The sequence below is a fragment of the Castor canadensis genome, chromosome 11 (assembly GCF_047511655.1).
Source record: "Castor canadensis chromosome 11, mCasCan1.hap1v2, whole genome shotgun sequence".
In the NCBI taxonomy this organism is placed as follows: Eukaryota; Metazoa; Chordata; class Mammalia; order Rodentia; family Castoridae; genus Castor; species Castor canadensis.
Genome location: NC_133396.1, coordinates 131,681,390 through 131,701,491, shown reverse-complemented (window position 1 = coordinate 131,701,491; position 20,102 = coordinate 131,681,390). Strand labels below are relative to the sequence as shown.

At 43.6% G+C, this 20,102-nt stretch overlaps 1 protein-coding gene and 1 long non-coding RNA gene across 3 annotated transcripts in view; one reads left to right on the top strand and one right to left on the bottom strand.

Annotated features, from left to right (window-relative positions):
• LOC141413981 (uncharacterized) overlaps positions 1–20,102 on the bottom strand; it is a 28,934-nt gene that overhangs the window by 6,458 nt on the left and 2,374 nt on the right. The window contains exons 2-3 of the long non-coding RNA XR_012439063.1: positions 6,972–7,108; positions 5,096–5,177 (exon numbers count right to left, since the gene is read on the bottom strand). This is a non-coding gene — a long non-coding RNA (uncharacterized lncRNA). The remainder of the gene's footprint in view (positions 1–5,095; positions 5,178–6,971; positions 7,109–20,102) is intronic.
• The window catches only part of Nr5a2 (nuclear receptor subfamily 5 group A member 2), a 130,953-nt gene continuing 124,214 nt past the window's right edge, over positions 13,364–20,102 (top strand). The window contains exon 1 of one of the 2 annotated variants that reach the window (XM_020186838.2): positions 13,364–13,704. In XM_020186838.2, the coding sequence (XP_020042427.1) occupies positions 13,641–13,704 (64 nt within the window). In that variant the 5' untranslated portion in view covers positions 13,364–13,640. The remainder of the gene's footprint in view (positions 13,705–20,102) is intronic. The other variant, XM_020186837.2, reaches the window with a different exon arrangement.

Here is a 20,102-nt window from a genome sequence, read left to right as displayed (position 1 = left end):
AGGGGTGAACACGTGGCCAGTAATCCTCAGTGCCGTAAAGAGGAACTGTCTAGGAGTTGTTGGGAGTTTCTTTTCTGATCAAAGGATTGAGAAGCAGGGCTGGTGGAGTGGCTCAAATGGTAGAGTGCCTGCCTAGCAAGCATGAGGCCCTAAGTTCAAATCCCAGTATTGCTAAGAAATAACAAAAAGATAGGAAAGTGGGATATTTAAATACTGAAGCCTTTTTTTTGATTCCAAGAACAGCTGCAGTCACCATGCAATGAGAGCTATCAGAGGACAAAGCACCATGTTGACAGTGGCAGGCCAAAAAGAAGCAGGGTCCCCATGAGGTCATCTAGCCTTGGAGTGCTCCCTTCTGCTCCCCTCATTACATGTGACAATGTGACACAGTATATCTTCCTCATTGTCGAAGCCCATTCAATCTGGACTTATGCTAAATCAAGAGAAGGCAGAATCTTCAAGAGGAAAAGACCCTGGAGACATGCTGGAGAAAGAGGCATGCTCACTGAGCCTCCAAGACAGGCTTCAATCTGTGGTTTTCAGATTTTCAATCTGTGGCCTATCCCGACTTTCAATATTCCCCCAAACTTTTTGTGAAAGATATTTAATGCCGCCAGGTGTGATAGTGCATGCCTGTAATCCCAGTACTTGGGAGGCAGAGGCTGGAGGATTGAGAGTTTGAGGCCATTCTGGGTTATGTAGAAAGTTCCAAATAAGCCTGGGCTACACTCTGAGACTCTGTCTTATAAAAAAAAAAAAAAATTTCAAACCCCAGTCCCACCAAAAAAAAAAAAAGAAAGAAAAAATTAGTGCCGAATGAATACAAATGGTGGTCTTTAAACCAAAGATGGCCCAGACAAAAACATTTCGATTTATTGTTGTTGTTGTTGTTGTTGTTGTTAAATGCCTCAAGATCACAAATAACAAAATTGGAAGTTAAATCTAGGCCAGGAATGTGCTGTGTTCCTGTAATCCCAGCAGTTAAAGGCTGAGGCAGGAGGATTTCAAGTTCAAGGAAATACATCAGGAGACCCTATCTCCAAAAGAGGAGAAGGAGGAGTGAAATGTGGAATCCGTCCCTCAGCACAGGGTATGAAGCTAAACTTAGCTGCCATCATGAAGAGTGTTAGTTGTTCAAACCATCAGCTCCACCGAATCTGGCACAACCATCAGCTGCAGAGAAGCCCAACTGGCCATGGCGACTCCCTGCTGAGACTGAGCATAGAAGTGTTTCCACTTCTGAAGAACTAAATAAAGAGAGAGCAGTGCTCAAACCTCCCTGTAGTTTGGACAGCTTCTTTACAAGAATTAAAAATCCCATCATATCAGCGCTAAGTCATACAGAATCCCGGTCAGCAAGAATTAATAGTTCTGTCACTTGGCTGTGATTCCCCTACAAAAAATTGATGACTGCCCCTGGGCCACTTTCCTAGAACTATAATTGAGAGCGGTGACCATCCTCGGTCAAAGCTCCTGTCCCTCTGTTCCCCCTCACCCATATGGGAATTGAACTCACAATAGCAACCCCTCTACCACTGAGCCACGCCTCCAGCCCTTTTCCTTTTAGCTTGGTTTTCACACAGGGTCTCACTACCTTTGCTTGGCTGACCTCAAACCACAATCCTCCTACCTTCACCTCTAGAGTAACTGAGATTACAGATGTATATCACCACACCCAGCTTCAAGAGGCTTGTCTTTATGGGTTTTTTGGGGAAAGGGGGCACTGGGAATTGAACCCAGGACCTAGTACATGCTTAGCACATACTTTGCCAGAACTACACCCCATCTCTCACACCTTTCCTCTTCTTTTTTGGCAAGACTAGAATGTGAACTCAGGACTTCACACCTCCAGTTCTCATGTTTTCTTTGTCCTTCCTGTGACTTTCAACTACGGTTTACTTGAAACTCACATTTGAGTTTTTTTTTTTTTTTTTTGGGGCATACTGGAGCTTGAACTCAGGGCATCTAGGCAGGTGCTCTACCACTTGAGCCACTCTGTCAGCCCTGTTTTTATTTTGGGTATTTTTTGAGATAGGGTCTCAAAGACTATTTGCATGGGTTGGCTTCAAACCATGATCCTCCTGATCTCTGCCTCTGAGTAGCTAGGATTACAGGCGTGAGCCACCAGGTCGCGGCAAGATTTTTAAAAATATATTGTCCAGTGTTTTAGCCTCTCAACCACCGAAGGTATCTGGGTCCCTTTCTCTTGTTCAAAGGTAAAGGAGGTTTTGATTTTGTCATTTACCCTGCTGGTGTACCCTGCCCCCACACCTCTCTAACCGCCAGTGTGCTGCATTATAGGAAAAGCCCAGCTCTCGTCCCCTGTGTCCTGTCAATGTCCTCAATTTCCTGTTTGCTAAAGACTCAGGCAATGAGATGGCAGATTACAGACAACAGATGAGACTCTGTAGATGATCTAAGCCTCAGGACTAGAAGGAACAGGGACATGACCTCTGCACAACTTTAGCTGGGGACACGGAAACCAGGCTCTTTCTGCCATATCTTTAAAGACATGGTGACCTTCTTCATTTGGTTTCCTCCTGCAGGACTCCTCTCTTTGCAGATCACTGGTAGCTCTAGGAGAATGTCAATAGCTGTCCACCAAACTATTGACGAAGAAAATACTAAGAGCCAGGCCAGCTATGTAATTTACCACAGTGCCTGACAGGACACACTTGACCTTACTTGACAAACACAGAAGCCAGGTCCAGTCCAAGCTCCACAAAGACTTGCAGGAGAGCCGTGATGAGTTCTGAGACTCTAGAACTAGACAGATTCATGAATCACAGCCCTACTCCTTATCAGCCAGTGACCCTGAGCAAAAAAAATTAACTTCACAAACCTTCAGTTTTCTCATCCTTAAAAACAGATCCTGAGGGGTGAGTTCCCTGGAGAGGACTACTATTATTTACTTAATATAGGGTGATCCTAATGATTAAATGACACGACCTATATCAGAACCTTAGCAGGCACTCAGAATTTATCTATTGAGCTTAGCCTGGTAGGGCACAGCTGTAATCCCAGCACACAGGAGGCTGAGGCAGGAGGATCATGAGTTTGAGGCCAGCCAGGGCTACATGGTGAATTCCAGCATAGCTTAGGCTACCTAGCAAGATCCTGGCTCAAAACAACAAACAACAACAAAAGTTAGCTATTGAGTTTGCCTAGCAATCACAAGTCCCTGAGTTCAATCCCCAATACCTCAATAAACAAATGAAAATTTAAAGTCAGCTATTAATTGCTATGTTGAGTAATCTGAATTTGCACTCTGGCAGCCAGGCATGGCATCTCCTCATTCTGTTTTCCCCCCAAGTGGTCCACCCCAGACTGTGCCCCAGAGACCCTGGCCAGTGGCACTGTTTTTCCTCTGTTCACTTTAACTATTTCCCCAACAATTTAATCCTGTTCCTCATGGTCATTTCTCTTTTATTATTTCCTCCCACTGCATTGAACTTCATGAGGTTGACTCTGTATCTTCAACCCCAGCTGTGGACTCCAGCACATTGTAGAGAAACGCAGAAACGGGAAGATGAACGAATGAGCAGATGAAGAAAGACACAGGCAATCACACCATGATACTTCAGAGCGAGTCGTTCTCTGTAGCTCAGGCACAGAATGAGGGTGAGGTGTGGAAGAAGATAGGGTAAAAAGGTCAGATCCCATAGGATCCTGCCTATTCAGTTGAATAGTATGAAAGAACCCTAAAGAATACGGAGAACCATTAAGAATTTTAAGCAGTTGCTGAAGGTAAAGCTCAAGTGGCAGAACATATGCCTTGCAAGCACAAGGCCATGAGTTCAAACTCCACTGATGCCAAAAAGAAGGGAGAGAGAGAGAGAGAGACAGAGACAGAGACAGAGAGAGAAATTAGGGCTGGCAGAGCGGCTCCAGTGATAGAGCACCTGCCTAACGAGACCCTGAGTTTAAGGGTGCCAGACAGCATGCATCTCATTTAATTAATTAATAAATGTTTTTGGGGGGGTTTTGAGACAGGCTATGTAGCCCAGGCTGACCTCAAACATAGGAGTGATCCTCCTGCCTCAGCCTCCCGAGGGCTGGGATTATAGGCATGAACCACCCTGCATGGCTACAAAATAATTTTTCAAGGCAGACCTTGTAACAGCTTTGAAGTCAGACGTGGATTTGAATCTAACTTTATCATACACTCTCTGTGTAGCATGGTCAAGTACTTAAAACCTCCAACCATTAATTGTTAGCTATGTAAGGCAGAAGTAAATAAAATAGTTACTTTAACGATTAAAAGAATGTATGTAAAGCACTTAATGGAGTGTCTGACATATAATGTATGCCAAATAAATGTAGAAATGATGTATGAGTTTATGAATGTAAAGAGAGATTGAAAAATTAGGAAAAAGATCATGTCTCTAGGTCAGAGCTGCTCTAAAGCAAATATATCCTAGTATTGGCAAGTGGAAAAAGGCTTTACGATCATACTAATGATCATGACCATAAAAATATTCCCACTAGGTTTTCTACATGCTGCTTTGTTAGCAGTCAATCTGGGGACACTTGCCCAATGGAAATAGCCATGCAAGCCACAGGACTTTACTGATGGCTGCTTCATTGCTAATGTGATTTTGTAACAGCCAATACTGGGTAACATTGCGACATTTGTATGTAATTGTATGTAGTTGTGTACTCTTTCTTGGTTATGGTGTGATCGTCTCTAATGTTTTTGTCATGGAGGGCTGATAGGACAACTGGATATGTATGTACACATGAGAAAAGCTACCAAGTATATTGGTACAAGTCATTTCAAAGAGGCTTTGTGGGGCTGTGAAACCAAAAGCTGTTAACGCTGTGACCTAAAATTGAAGTTCTCACTAGGGTGAAGGTCAGTGAGAGATGAATCAACTGGGTTGTAACACATTTGTGCATGGAAGCAATGCTAAGAATCTCTCTGTATAGCTGTCCTTAACTCAACTAGCAAAACGCTTTGTCTTTTTTATTATGCTTATGTCTTCTCTTCAACAAAATTAGAGATAAGGGCAGAGCAGGTTGTGCCTGAAAGCAAGGGGGTGGGAGGAAGAGGGGGTGGGGCAGTGGGGAGAAACGACCCAAACAATGTACGCACCTGTGAATAAATGAATTAAAAAAAAAAAAAAGATTGAAGTTCTCCATGGGATGCCATAGTCACTCAGTACTGCTGTGCTGTCCTGAGGAGATACAAAGTTGGTGACAAGAGAAAAAAAAACATACTAAATGTAAAACGGTATGAACTTTAAAGATAGCCCAATTAAGCTTTCTGTTTGTCTGTTTGGTTGGTTGGTGCTGAGGATGGAACCCAGAGTCTTGAACCAGCTGAACACATGCTGAACACTAAGCTACACCCCCAGCCAACACGATGGAGCTTGGAGACAATGGAAAACAGTGAAAGAGAAAGAATGGTAACTAGAATCTCACAAGTCTAAATTATTTATTCACCCATAATCTCAACTTCTCTCAATTAAGTAATTAGGGGAAAATTGGATAGGTTATTACCTGCCAAATTGCAAAAGGATTGCCAATTCTAAAATGCTGAGCGTTCAGTCTCTACGCAGATAACGCTTGTGGGCGTAACTTGTCAGATTTATGGAAACAAAACTAACAGGTAGAAAGTGAACCTACCTCTGCAAATCTTTTTTGTTATGTTTTGTCTTTGCGATACTAGGGTTTGAACTCAGGGCCTACAGCTTGAGCCATTCCACCAGCCCTTTTTTTTTTTTTCTAATGGGTTTTTTTGAGATAGGGTCTCTCAAATTATTTGTCTGTGATCCTCCTGATCTCTGCCTCCTGGAGGAGGATTACAGGCATGAGCCACTGGCACCTAGCCATTGAAATGTTTTTTTAATACAATCTTGCTATATATTCCAGGCTATCCTCAAACTCACTCTGTAGCCCAGGTTGGCCTTGAACTCCTGATCCTCCTGCCTCAGCCTCCCAACCCCAATGCTAAGATTACAGTCATGTGCCACCACTGCAGACTTTGAAACTCTCTTTGTTTTTTCAATTTCATATGGTATAAAACAGCATTTCTAAGAATCCTCAGTTTTCCAATTAATTAATTCATTCTTTTTTCTTTTTTTTTTGTGGTACTACGATTTGAACTCAGGGCCTCATGCTTGCTAAGCAGGCACTGTACCACTTGAGCCACCTTGCAGCTTTCTTCCTTCTTTCTCTTTCCACTGCGGGGAGTGGCCCTTGCATATGCTAGGCAAGTACCCCTGAGCAGTAACTCCAGCTCAATCCTTTTTTGAGTTTCATTCTTTCTCAAATATATTAGAAAATATAACATATATCAATTCATGCCTTTATTCTATTATAGTCAGTAAATTGACATTTTGACAACTCAGAGACTGATGTATTAAGACTCTGTTTAAAGAACAAATATTTAGAATTCTACTTTATCATTTTTATTTAGCATTTTCTTATTTCACAAAGGACCAAGAAGGCAAAAAATATCTATTAAAAGAACTGAAAGACAAATCAAAACTGAGTTATGCAGCCCCTTGTCAGAGGAAGCCCTATGCATTATTTCAGTCCAGACGCACACCTAGTATTTGACTGATGTTTTTATTCATGCGGTATGCCAAATGATGTTAGGTAAGATATGATATCCAGAATTAAGAGTGGCTGAGATCTTATTCTGTGACCCTGTATTTTAATGATAACAATGTCATTCCTAGGAACATCAACAGTTTCCTCTTGTAAAAACAGTTTAGATGCTTTGGCTGTTTGCTTAAATGTTTTAAAATGCCTTAAATGGGAACAAAATGGCACAGAGTTTATTTCATTTACTCTAAATAAAGATACAAAGTATAAGCCATCAGATATAGATCACCCGGTGTGATAAATATGCAGAACTCAATCCAAGCCTATAGGATGCTAAAGTCTTAAATATTTCAATTACCAAAAATATTGACTAAGGCTCTGTTTAATTATTAGTGCTATAAAAAGTGAGTAATATTTACCTGGCCATAACAGTATTGTGTAAAAGTCACTTATCTTTCAGTCCAGGTGCCATATTTCTCACACATTTCTTTGTTTTAAAATCAGAAGAAATCTTTACTTAGTCATTCTTCTCCCAAATCCACCATCCCATGATCTTCTGTAATTTAACAGGGAAGAGAATTATCAGAGAAACTGATTTTAAAAGGTGCCAATGCTGGCCAAGGTCCTATATAACATAAACCCAGGGACAAATGCCTTTATGAGAGAGGCACATGCAAAAATGCATGCTGAGGCAATGACTTCGCAGTTGCTGGCTGGTCCTGCATTTGTGACCCTTCTGTGACACCCCTCAGTAGCTGGAGCAATCAGTCAATTTGAATGCTGACTAATTTAGGATCCTTCTTCATTAACAAACCTCAGATAATGAGCAGACTTAAAGGGACCTTCTGGCATGTTCTTTAAGGTGTCCATCATAAAGCCAAGTTTACAAGAATGTCAGTTGCTTGCAGGTATGTTGCACTGACTTAGAAGCACGCGTTCAGGAAGTTCACAGTGCCTGTCACTCATTAACCCATCTGTAACATCATCGTGCAACATGGGTCCAGATGACACGGTTGGATACCTTTTGGATTTTGGCAAAGATGTCTTGAAGTCATTAGTCACCTGTCAATCATTTACAAATCCTTTCCGAAATCAATTAGCAAATACTTTTATCATCATAAACATGTATTCTTCTAAATATGAGTCACCGTAAGTGTTCCATGAGGGGTAGCTGATGAGTTCGATGGCGGGGAAGGCATTCAACCAAAATGCTGTACCAGAAAAGTGTTCACGTTAGCTGAAAAGAAATGGCTAGACTGCCCCTGGATTGAGAAGAAGAATTACTAAAAATGGAGGATGTGGTTTGTTTTGAGCTTTGCCCTGTGTAGCTGGGAGGTAAGTTGCCTGTTACCTATGGTGGAGGCTGTGTTCTGAGCACCTGTTATTTGAACCACATGTGAACCTTACTCTGGTCTCTCTTTCAGAAAAATATGTTCGTTTTCTCACCAAGCACTGAGTTCCTATTTCTGCTAAATTACCTGATAGATAAGCTTCAAAAGACCAAAGTAACTCATTAATGCAATGTTCCCTCAGCACGCCAGCAAGTTTTGTAGGAGAGTAAGCAAAAGAGTGACAAGTAGCAAATTGGAGTTTTAAAGGTTCTGGTAGGAGTTATCAGGCAAGCTGGTAATGCCACCCAGCCCTCAACCTTCTCTGTACATCAAAAATAATTATGTTTAATCAGAGGCAGAAAGCGCAGCATGAAATTCGTTGTCTCTGCTGTTACGAGATTTATCAACATATTCAAAAGAGAAGGGAAAAAGAGCAAACCACTTTATGATGCTCTTAAATTATATGACTTCTAGGCGGTCTTCTATAGCGACTGTGTAGGCTCCATGACTATATAGATAGAACTGGTAGCCAAGTGCCGGTGGTTTACACCTGTAATCCTAGCTACTCAGGAGGCAGAGATCAGGAGGATCCAGGTTCGAAACCAGCCTTGGCAAATAGTTCATGAGACCCTATCTCAAAAAATTCCATCACAAAAAAAGGGCTGGTGGAGTGGCTCAGGTGATAAGAGTGCCTGCCTAGCAAGTGTGAAACCCTGAGTTCAAACTCCAGTACTGCCAAAAAAAAAAATAGAACTGGTCACACAGAAGATTTTTCTTTTCTTTTTTTTTTTTTGGTGTGGGGGAACAGGCCTGAACCACCACACCTGGCAAAAATGTTCCTTTTGGATGACATCTAAACATGTATTGATGACTGGCAGAGTGGCTCAAGTGGTAGAGTGCCTGCCTCGCAAGCACACAGCCCTGAGTTCACACCCCAGTAACGCCAGAAAAATAAAAAATAAAAAAATGCTTATTGAGCACTTTCTCTTTATGGTATAACACAGAGCAGGTCACACACACATATAATTTATTTCTCACCACAAAACCTGTTAGAGTCCATCATTTTTGTCACTTTCACTTCTATCACTAATTCGAGCTTAAGAAAGCCCCCAAGAGGGAGGCAGAGCAGGGGAGTCAGGAAACTTCTGACCCACACCCCAGGCCCTTAACCGCCCTGCTGCAGTGATCAGACCACAGGTTCTCATCCTTTTCCACATGTACCCAGCCAGTCACAAGCTTCTCAGGAAAACCACTGTGGCCATAGCCAGGGCTGAGGGGATCTGACTGACAACTATTATAGGGCCTGAATAACAGGTAGATCCAAAGTTGGGGTGTGTCTATTAGAAGACATATACATTCCGAAGCGGTTACATATCAAATATGTCCATTCTGGATTTCCATCTCAAATTAAAGAAGAAATAATTAGCTTCAATAGAAATTACATTTTGAAATCCACCATAGATTGAAAAGGAAAATCAATCCAAGTAAATAAATTTTGGTGTTGACGCAAACAGAGTGGGTTGCACTGGTTGTGTATATACAGGACATAGAACTCAGAGGAAAGCTTAACTGGCTCTCGGGACAGCCAGGATTACCCATCACCACCCATCACTGTGAACCAGCACGTTTCATTTGACTTCCTTGAGCAGGTCTTCTCAACAAAATCTCACCCCATAAGGCTATATGGACATCTCAGAGGGGACACTGCCAACACCCATGTGGACCACACGTCACCGCCCTGCCTTTCAGGGGCCAACCAGACTCCAAGTCACCCAAACTTGACAGCAGTGAGTCAATGACAGGCAGGACCCAGAGCCAGCAGGCCAGCCAAGAGGTAGCGCAGAGCAGAGGGGTCCAAGGCCTTTTTTCTCTGTCCTCCCTTCCCCTCTCCCTGCTCTGCCTCCACACAGCACCTTATCATTCAGATGCTGTATTTCAACATCTCAGTTGAAATGAAATGGGGCAAGAGGGGAAATGAAAAGATGGTAGTAATCAGAGCTAAAAACAAAGCAAAAAGGGATCATAAATTCTGTAATGCAAACCTTTGGACAAGTACTGCTCAACCCATTATAGGATGTGCAATTTTTTTTTTTTTTTGAGTACTGGGGCTTGAACTCAGGGCCTACACCTTGAGCCACTCTACCAGCCCTTTTTGGTGATGGATATTTTCAAGATAGGGTCTTATGAACTTTTTGCCGCAGGGTTGGCTTGGAACCACGATCCTCCTATTCTCTGTCTCCTGAGTAGCTGGCCACAATTTTATTACAGTAAGTGTTCATCCATTGAGTTGAGAGTTATCTGTGCACACACAGCTCACCTGCTTCGTTTAGGAGAGGTGTCAACATGAACATATTGAAAATGTGAATATATGTGCTTTAGTTACTGTACTGGTTCTCTTCAGAAAACGGAACGAATAAACACGTTTTAAATTTTAACCTTGAAAGAGGCAGTGGGCGTAACTTTATATTCCAATGTACCCCGTACCCTCATCCAATCAAAATTTCAGAAAACATCCCTTCCCTCTTCATTTACTACATGATGAGTACCACATGCTGGTGGCTTCCACATTAATGCACAGCTCTGTGAGTCCTGTCCAGACTGACAGCTGTCCCCATGATCTTACAAATACTGTAAGCTTCTCCCCTTTGTTAAACTTTTTCCTCCACAGGAATTAAAGCATGACTTCAGCTTCATTAACATTTTGATTTAAGCAACTGAGCTAATTGGATTGCAATGTGTTCATTAAGAGAAAAAAATAGCCAGGGGCCAGGGGCTAATACCTGTCATCCCAGCTATTTGGGAGGCTGAGATTGGGAGGATTACAGTTCCAGGCCAGCCTGGGCTGAAGAGATTTCAAGATCCCATCTCAACAGAAAAAAACCTGGGCATGGTGGTGCACCTTTATCATCCCAGTTTAGTGGGAAGCATAAAATGGGAGGATAGGGCCAGGCTGGCCTGGGGCAAAAAAAAGAACTTATCTCAAAATAGCCAGAGCATAAAGGGCTAGAGGTGTGGCTCAAGCAGCCTAGTGCAAAACCCTGCCTAGTGCAAAGCCCTGAGTTCAAATCCCAGCACCACCAAAAGAAAAAAAAAAAAGAACAAAACTGTTTATTGAGGAATCAGTGCATTTAAAAATAACCTTGAGCCAGGCATCAGTGGCTCATGGAAGAAATCAGGAGGTAGAGATCAGGAGGATCACAATTTGAAGCCAGCCCCAGGCAAATAGTTCAGGAGACCCTATCTCGAAAAATCCCATCACAGTGGTTCAAGCAGTACAGCACCTGCCTTGCAAGCTAAATTCAAACCTTAGTGCCACCAAACAAAAACCCTTGACATTTATTGCAAGGAGGTAAGAAACTGTAACTGCAACTAAAACCACAGTTCCCAGTTTCCCCCTGTGCTCCCATCCCCTTCAGAGTGCAAGGTCTCTGATGAAATTGGGTTAAGATCCCATCCACAGAAGAAATCTCATCTCACCCAGCCTCCTTTCCCGCACCCAAGGAGGAAGGAATCACAAAGAAGGTAGATGCATTTTAATCCAATCTGATTTCCTCCCCCAATTTCACAAAAATATAAATATGAAAGCTTGTTTTAGAAGCAGACCAAATTGATAGACCATTTTGTTTTATAAAGAATTCTAAATGCTGTTTCCTTCGGTGGCAGCATCAGCTAGTGCCTAATTAGCATTCGATGTGGGCTGCAAAGCCTTCCATGCTGTTTAAGAACACCACCACTCCATAAACTAAAATGAAACTGAAATGAAGCTGAAACATAAGAATTAAGTCTCCCCAGTAATATTGCCAGGGCTCTTCAAAGTTCTTCAAGTGTCATTTACTACCAAAGTAAAGTATAATGGCTGAGTAAGAAAAACACCTTGCAGTTGCCTTAGCTGGGAGCTAAGCTAGGTTTTTTGTTTGTTTGGTTTGGTTTGGTTTTGCCCTGTTGCTGATACTGGGATTTGAACTCAGAGCTTTCCAGCTTGCTAGGTGGGCACTATGATGCTCAAACCAAACTCTCAGTCCAGAAGAGTCAGTCTTTCTCCCCTCCCTCCCTCTCTTACTCCCTCCCTTCCTTCTCCAAGAACTCTAACACTGGAGCCCCACCCTCAGTCCTCCAGAAACAGTATTTGCATATTTTAAGTATGACTGACAGGACTAGGGATGCAGCTCAGTGCTAGAGCAACACAGGGGTATGGAGGGAGATGGGATGTGGTGTGGTATGAAGACTGACAAACTCTGGCTACTTTTTTTTTCTTTTGGGCAGTATTGGGATTTGAACTTAGGGCCTCACACTTGCTAGGCAGGTTCTCTAGCACCACTTGAGCCACTCCACCAGCCATTTTTTTGTGATTTCTTTTTTCTTTTTTTTTTTTTGGAGATAGGGTCTCTTGAACTATTTGCCCAGGCTGGCTTCAAACTGTGATCCTCCTGGTCTCTGCCTCCTGAGTAGTGAGGACTACGGGTGTGATTTGAACTTCTCTTTTAAAAGAAAAATTTAATTTATGTTTAGACCATAAGTCTGGTTTTTCTACTATACCTAATCAAATCTAATCCTAAAAAATATATAACTTTGAATGGATTTGAAAAGATAACAAACATTCTTCTTTCTTCCAAATACTCTCAAGTCATACAGAGAAAATAGGTTGCTCCATTAGCAAAATCCAAACAAACAAGAAAAACAACAAACTGTTCCACTATGTGGGAGAAGACACTCCTTGCTCTAAGAACCCTGATTTTATTGCTTTGAAGGACAACAGGATTTTCAAGGAGTCTAAACTTGCTCCATTGCCTTTGAGTAATCATAGCTCTTCCTAGTGAAGAGTAACCCAGACACCCAGATTTTCTTCTGAGATTCAAGCAAAGAGTAATCATTTTTAAATTATGGAAAGTGAATTATATATTCATTGTTTTAATCTCAAAGTATAAGTTTTACTTTGTTGGGGCAAAGACACAGCTCACCCTTTTAACCAAATGACCACTGTCCAAACAAGCTAAGGTTAATTTCTCATCTAATGAACAGACATGCTAAGAAGTCAATTGACCAAATCATGAAGAAATAAATGGCCATAAGATTGGAAATGCTACCTGTAGTGTCCCAAAGTGTCAATCATATTCGCAGATATCACTTAGAGAATTAATATCTGACAATGTTATCATCTAACTCATATTTGCAGAGGTCAGGAGAGCTCGGTCTGTCCTCCTCTAGGCACAAAAGTGATGACATCAAGAGGGTATGTCACAAGTCTGGGTTTAGCTAGTGGATTTAAGCTGGGTTGGAGTTTTATCCACTAAGCATGAGCTCCTGACCCCTTCGTTTTACAACTCTCCACTCTCTGTGCTGCACAGCACCTCTCCTTTTCTGAGTTAATCATTTCTTGGTCATTATCTGCAGAGAGTTCTTATCTCTTTTGCTGTCACTTTATAACAGGGTCCTCTTATCAACCTGCTTGGAGTCATGTGATTCCTCAAAGCCTATCGAAAGTTTCCATTCTTCTGATTAGAAACCAACATGAAACTGGATACATGGTTTACAGCAGGTCACTAATGCTGGAAAAAGTACAGAGTCCAGGGAAAGACTTGCTGGTAACTTTCAGAATTCTGGATTTTTTTTTCTTTTTCTTAACTTTCACTAAGGGAATAAGGGTTACGGTAGTCTGAGGTGTCCTTTCCAAGGTCACAAAAAATGACAAGCTGCACTTTTTCTTGTGTTCAATGATTTTTGCCTTAAATCAAAGGACTGCCTATAATTTTACTAAGAATGTCTTCTAATTTGGACACTGGAGATTTACAAGAGTCTCTAAAGCACGGACTTACACCTATTGGTAAGTAGGAAGTCGCTCTATTTATCATCTAGCTATTATTCTACCACTACAGTGATACGTGTAATTGAGTCTCCTCAGTGGATTTTGTATTTCAACTGTTTTTCCTATTGTGTTTATTAAAAGCACATAATAAGCCCATGCGTATATCACACATTTGACTTTCTTACAGTTTAAAAGAAAAAGTAAGCGGATATTTCATATTCCAATGCATGACTGTTATTCATTGTATCCAGTGTTTGGGGGTGTCATTCTATTAGCCTAAAACAGCCAGAAAATACAACTCCTAATCTTTCAATTTCAGCCTTAACATTTTCTGATAGTTTTTATTATTCAGCCATAATAAGCTAAAACTGGAATAATTTGAAATAAGTCAGTAACATGGAGTAACCACTGATCAAATGACCTTAAGAGGCACACAGCTTTCAAGCAGCAGGATGCCTCACTCACTTCAGACACTATAGGAACTTCTCGAATTTATTTTCCTGGCAAAGGAAAGTCGTGCAAGAAAAAGTCAGCCTATCATCAAAGGTTCAGGAGCTACATGTTACTTTCAGTTTTTTCAAAACAATGAGCATGTCTTTTATACATATATAAGTACATGAAGCTGTTTATTTACTTATTTATTTTGTTACCCCCAGTGCTGGGGGTGGAACCCAGGACCTGGCACATGCTAGCAAACGCCCTTTCACTGAGCTACACCCTCACTCCATAAAGCTCTTTTTCATTTAAAAAAAAAAAAAAGACCAAAAAAGTGAAGAGTCATTTATCACAAGGCTACATTCCAGTAATCCTACAGGGGCCGCAGGGAATTAATTTCCAGGGCCTGGGATTCTAAATGGGCCCTACCTCCTTTCCTCCAGCCTAAGGACTCCCTTAGGCTGTGCCCGCCTGCCTGGTCTCCCTCCTAGTGCTTTCTCGGGCTTTGGGACTGGAATTGTCCTCGGAATTCCCAGGGGCCCTGCACGAGCTCCAGTTCCAGCTCGGTTGGGAACTAGAAGGAAAGTCAAGGCTTGGGCTTTTCCTCCTTCCCCCAGGGTGCCAGCTGACTACTCCGAAGGCCGTGATTGCTTTTTTTATGGGCCAACTACACCCTAAGGTGTATCAATGGAGGAAATGCTTACCAAAAAAAAAAAAAAAAAACCGTCCTGCACTCACGAAAAAAGGAAAACACGGGAAAGGCGAGCAGAGCTCTGCAGATAGCAAAAATAATAATAATACGGACCCAAGAAAAGCGCTTGGAAAGATGCACGAACGATTCGAATCTGGACAGGGGCCGTGCGCAGGCGAGGATCGGGGCAGGAGGCACCGAGCTCCCCGGGGCTGCAGCTCAGAGTTTGGGGCCCGCGGCGACAGCGCGCTCGACTCGGGGGCGCGCGCGGCGGGGGGCGCGCACGAGTGGGGCGCGCACGGGAGGAAACGCGCTCCCGCGCGGGGAGATCCAGGCTTTGGCCGCGCTCATTTCCTGCTGGCGGCTGCCAAAGACAGCTGAGCCAGGTCGCTGGACCACACACGCGGATCCCCTGCGGAGTCCCCCAGACCTTAGGGGTAAATCAAAGAAGGAAGGTGGCGAGGGGAGACGGCTTTGCAGGGCTCTTGGCTACCGTGGGGGAACTGTTTTTCAACGGCCTCACCTGCCGCATCCCAGCGCCAGGGCTATGCTGGGACAGAGGCCGGTCCATGTGACAGTAAAAAGAGGACACCCTCAGGTCTGGGATAGGCCCCATCTCTGGGGGGCGGGAACCTGGGGACTGTGGATCTAACCGCAGAGGAACTGCTGGGGTCTAACCTCGAACAGTGCTTTGGAAGCTCGGCTGACCCCCAAATCTATCCAGGCACTTTCAGGAGCCAGATTCCGGAATGACCAAATTGCAGACAATTCTCCAGAAAAAAAAAAAGAAAAAGAAAGAAATCTCTGGGTGTTAATCGCGACCACCCGGCCCCGGCACTCTCTCGACTTTTTCCTACACGCAGTCATGGGGTGCTGGCACCGAAACGCCATCTGTTTACAGAGTCATCTCCAAGCATGGGGTGCTGGCACCGAGACGCCATCTGTTTACAGAGTCATCTCCAAGCAGTGTTCAGGGTCACTCCCGAAATCCTTGGCCGCCCACAGCCGTCCAAAGGGCCCAGGGAGAGGAAGAGGGGCAGTGTCAGACTGCTGGATTGAACTGGTTGACCCCATTCCTGGAGAGCTGCCCTCTGAATGAGTCTTTTTGGCCCATTGGGAAGAACGCCCCGGAGCAGCGGTAGTGTCTGAGATCGCTGGATAGCTTTGAGATGGCAAGCTGAGCTCAGCGTGTGTAGACACCACTTCGTGTTTGCAACTCCACATTTATTTCGGTTGTGTTGTTCTAGGAAAGGTGGCTCCTTTATTTAAAAGGCTGTATCCGTGGGTCTTAACCGGACATCCTTTACTATGCACTAACGTTTACATGAAAGCTTTGCAAAGACGTCTGTGCTCCTGGAAAGACACAGAATTAAGACAACGTTGTTTCTTTGGCCCACCTGCACTATTATCCAGACTCTGGTTATAACCCGATCAGTCCTTCAAGGTTACTAGCTCAAGGACACTAGCCAGATCCTTGGCTTTTGGCCTAGGATTTTTACTTTCTCCCAAAAGGAGTTACTGTGCTGAATAATATGCAATATCAACTTAGACTTTTTATGCTTATCTATACCTACAAAAGAGTCAAAACATGTTCTGTCCCAAGTTTTTATTGACTCCCCAAATATGCCCAACGCCAAGCTTTCATTTGCATTAAATTTACATAGTTCTTCAAATTAAGTGCATGAACAAAATATTTTATGCACATTCAATGTAATATTGCACACGATTCACCAGAAGTCAGGTCTGCAAGTTAAAGGTGCATAATACACAATGCAAACACTGTGGGCTTTGATACAAGGTTGCTATCTGTTCTCCTTAACACTCTTAAGTCTGATTTTATTTCACTGATAACCTCTAGCAAACTCTGCTCATAAGGATCTCTGAAAGCAGACGTCATTTAGTAGGAAGTGTGATAGCCCGTTATGTCACCCTAACCTCTAGCCAAGTTTATTTGCAATGCTGTTTAGAATATCAGTCACCCAGGTCCACTGATTCTTGCAGCTGGGGTTTAGGCTGCCAGTTCCTTCTAGGAAGCTAACGCCTAGAGTTTCCTTTCCTTCCCTGCTCCAGCCCATCTCTAAAACAGTGCTTCCCAGATTCCAGGATCCACAAGTGGTAACCAGAATTGAAGGATTTCTTTAAGACTAAAAGACAACCTAAATAAACCAAGAGAGATTAATGGGGAAGGAGAACAGCCACTTTGTCATGTTTTTCTCCTTCACTTGACCTGTTCACCAGACACAATGCTAGATAACTCTGAGGTTATCTTGGATTCAGTCTTGAACTTGAACTGAACTGGAAAGGCTCAGAATAGACTCCCTGGGCAGGGAAGCACCAGACACTTACACTCCCCATGTGCACAACCTACCCTAAGACAGAACTACTTCTTCATCTATTGGAGTGTAAACTTCTTGGAGAAACTGATTGACTTTAAGGAACATGGGGACTTCGGGAGATTTTATGCTCTGGTGCAGAGTTGAATATGAGCATTGTGAACTTGAGAGGTTGAGTCTGGGAAAACCAGGTGAACAGAAATTGACCAGACAAATTGATAAAGGTTGCCTCTTTTTTAGTTGGATTGATAAATAGGAAAGGATATGTAACTTTTATTATATGTATATGTAACTTTTATTGACTCCAAATAACTTGAAAACAGATACCCATGAGCTATTTGGTGAGCAATTTTTATCTGGGGCTAATGAAATTGTCCAGAAGGGCCCAGATAATCAAGGAAGCAAGTACTTCTCTCTGTAAAGATCTGTGACGAATGGTCCCTAGACTGGGTGGTGAGTTCCTTCTTAGTTCCCTTACAGAAAGATGAATTTGGGTGAAGTTAGGCAGTAAGAAAGAAGTAAAGGAGAACTGATACTTCTTAACAGCAGGGCATGCTATTTTTCTACCACTTAATAGCGCTATAAAGCTTAATTTGTTAACCCCATTTTCTACCTAAAAACTAGAATCTGAAAGGTCATTGACTTTAAGACACTCAGATTGTTAGGAGAGTGAGCTGAACCCTAGAAAATATAAAGGAATTATGGTTTAAGACAATGCTGGTTAGATTTTCTTCCAAAACACATTTGGGCTTCAGAAAGTCATTTGTAATAGCTCTTTCTATCCCTTTGCACTCCATATTGGAAACTGGATTTGGGTTTCTGTAGAATTCAGAAGGATGTAATGGGGAATGGTGCATGGGTGGGTAAAAAGGAGCCAATGTCTGGGGTGGGGTGGAAGGAAACTCCTGGACGCCTGCCCCAGGGTTTCCTGGGAAGAATTTCTGAAGTTTGGATGAAGCTTAATTTGGGAAAGTAGGTGGCAACTCACAAGACACCAAGGAAACTCAGAGCCTCCAGTAGCCACAAGTAAGTGGCTATGAGGACCAGAACATCACTCAAATGGAGTGACTGAGTTTACACAGAAGAAACAAGCACGCTGTGGTCCCATGGGAGCAGGGGATGGCGAGATAGACATTTAGGCACCTTTGACGGATCCAATACTGCGGTGAGGAAAGCTGGTCCCACACCCTGCGCTCCCATTTTTCACAGGAAGTCTGGGTTCCTGGCTCTGGCTCTGAACGCCCGCAGTCTCTATGCCAGCCCATCCAACCCCAGGCCCCCTTCCCTCCAGCGATCTCTATAGGACAGCAAGGAAAAACGCTTGGGATCTGCCGCTTGGTCCAGTACTCAACTTCCCAATTTCGAGACAAGAAACTCTGGGGGAAATGACTGGATTTGTCCAATATCCTGGATCGCAAAAAACTATCTTCAGGTTGCAGAAGCCGACGGCCTTTGAAGTGCTCAATCTCTGAAACCGTCCCGACCCTGATGCTTTCCCTGGTCTGTGCCCCATGCTTGAGGATGACCACACAGCTCAAGTCCCGTCTTCCCCTGCTCTTATTTTCTTTGCGGACTGAGAAAGGCCGGGGCTGCACGAGATATCTCGGTACCAACCGGGCGCTTTTTGAGCTTAATCAGAAATCCCCCGAGCCCGGGCGCCGGTGGCTCACTCCTGTAATCCTAGCTACTCAGGGGGCAGAGATTAGGAGGATCGCGGTTCGAAGCCAGCCCGGGCAATTTGTTCGCGAGACCCTAACTCGAAAATACCTAACATAAAAAGATAAAAAGGGCTGGCGGAGTTCAAGCTCCAGTACTGAAAAAAAAAAAAAATCCCACGAGTACGGTCTCTCTCTCCCCCCAGGAAGGTCCTACGATGATGGTTTCATCTTTGCACTCACTGCAGAAGCCGGGGGATTCAGAAACAGTGCAAGAAGTACTTCTTCCCTCAAGAATCTTCCAGTATGGCCGGATATAGTTGAAGGGCTCCTACTCCGCGTTGAAGCGGGGGTGTACCAGGAGTGAAAGAGCCCGTGTTCAACTACTTTCACTAAGGGCTTCGCGCGCCCTCCTCCCTTCCCTGGACGCCAGGATTGTTTTTGTGAACTTCGCTCAGCTGTGAGGCAGATCTGTAATCCCAGAACTCGGGAGACTGAGGCAGGAAGATTGAGAGTTCGAGGCCAGCGCCCGTATTACTTTGAGAGACCCCCGTCTAAAAAAAAAAAAGTGTTCCGATTGGTCCTGAGCAGTGGACAGCGATTGTTCAGCGACAGTGAGACTCCATTTCTGTTGGAGGGAGGAAGAGACCGATTAAGCTGGACCACCTACCCGAGGCTACTTCCCAGACCCGATCGTTTTGGGATCAAATCTCTCTTTGAAGATCACCCACTTCGAAGGCCTACCGCGCTTGGACCCCTGGATTGGGGCGACATGCCCCAAAGAAAAGAAACTTTAAAAAAAGTTTTCAGCGAAGTAATTTTTAGTAAAAGAGAGCCTCAAATTGAAATAATCCAGACCACACGTTCCAACACCTCCCCCCCCAGCCCCCGCTTTCTTTCCTCCGGGGCTAGGATAGGAGGTCGCTGGGGGGAGGAGATGGGGAGTCTGGATTAGCAGATAGCTGTTTCACCTTTCATTTTCCTCCCAGTAAACACCCGGCCGTGGCGCACTGAAGATGCTCATGGTGAGGGTGGCTGAGAACCAGTCCCCAAGTGTTGCCTACCCTAGCGGGCAGCCTTTCTCGGGTAGTTTTTCAGTTTTTCCTCTTCTAGACGATGTAGTAAGCATTTACTCAACACACGCAGCAGAAAAGTGATTCTTTTTTTTTTTTTTAAGGAGACACGATTTCTCACTTATTTAAGTTTGTGTTTTCAAAGCTGGGGCCAGTTAAGACGCTTCTCAGGAATTCTTAGGGCTGCATTGAAATTTAACGCTTTTCTTTTTTAAAACAAAGCGCTTCG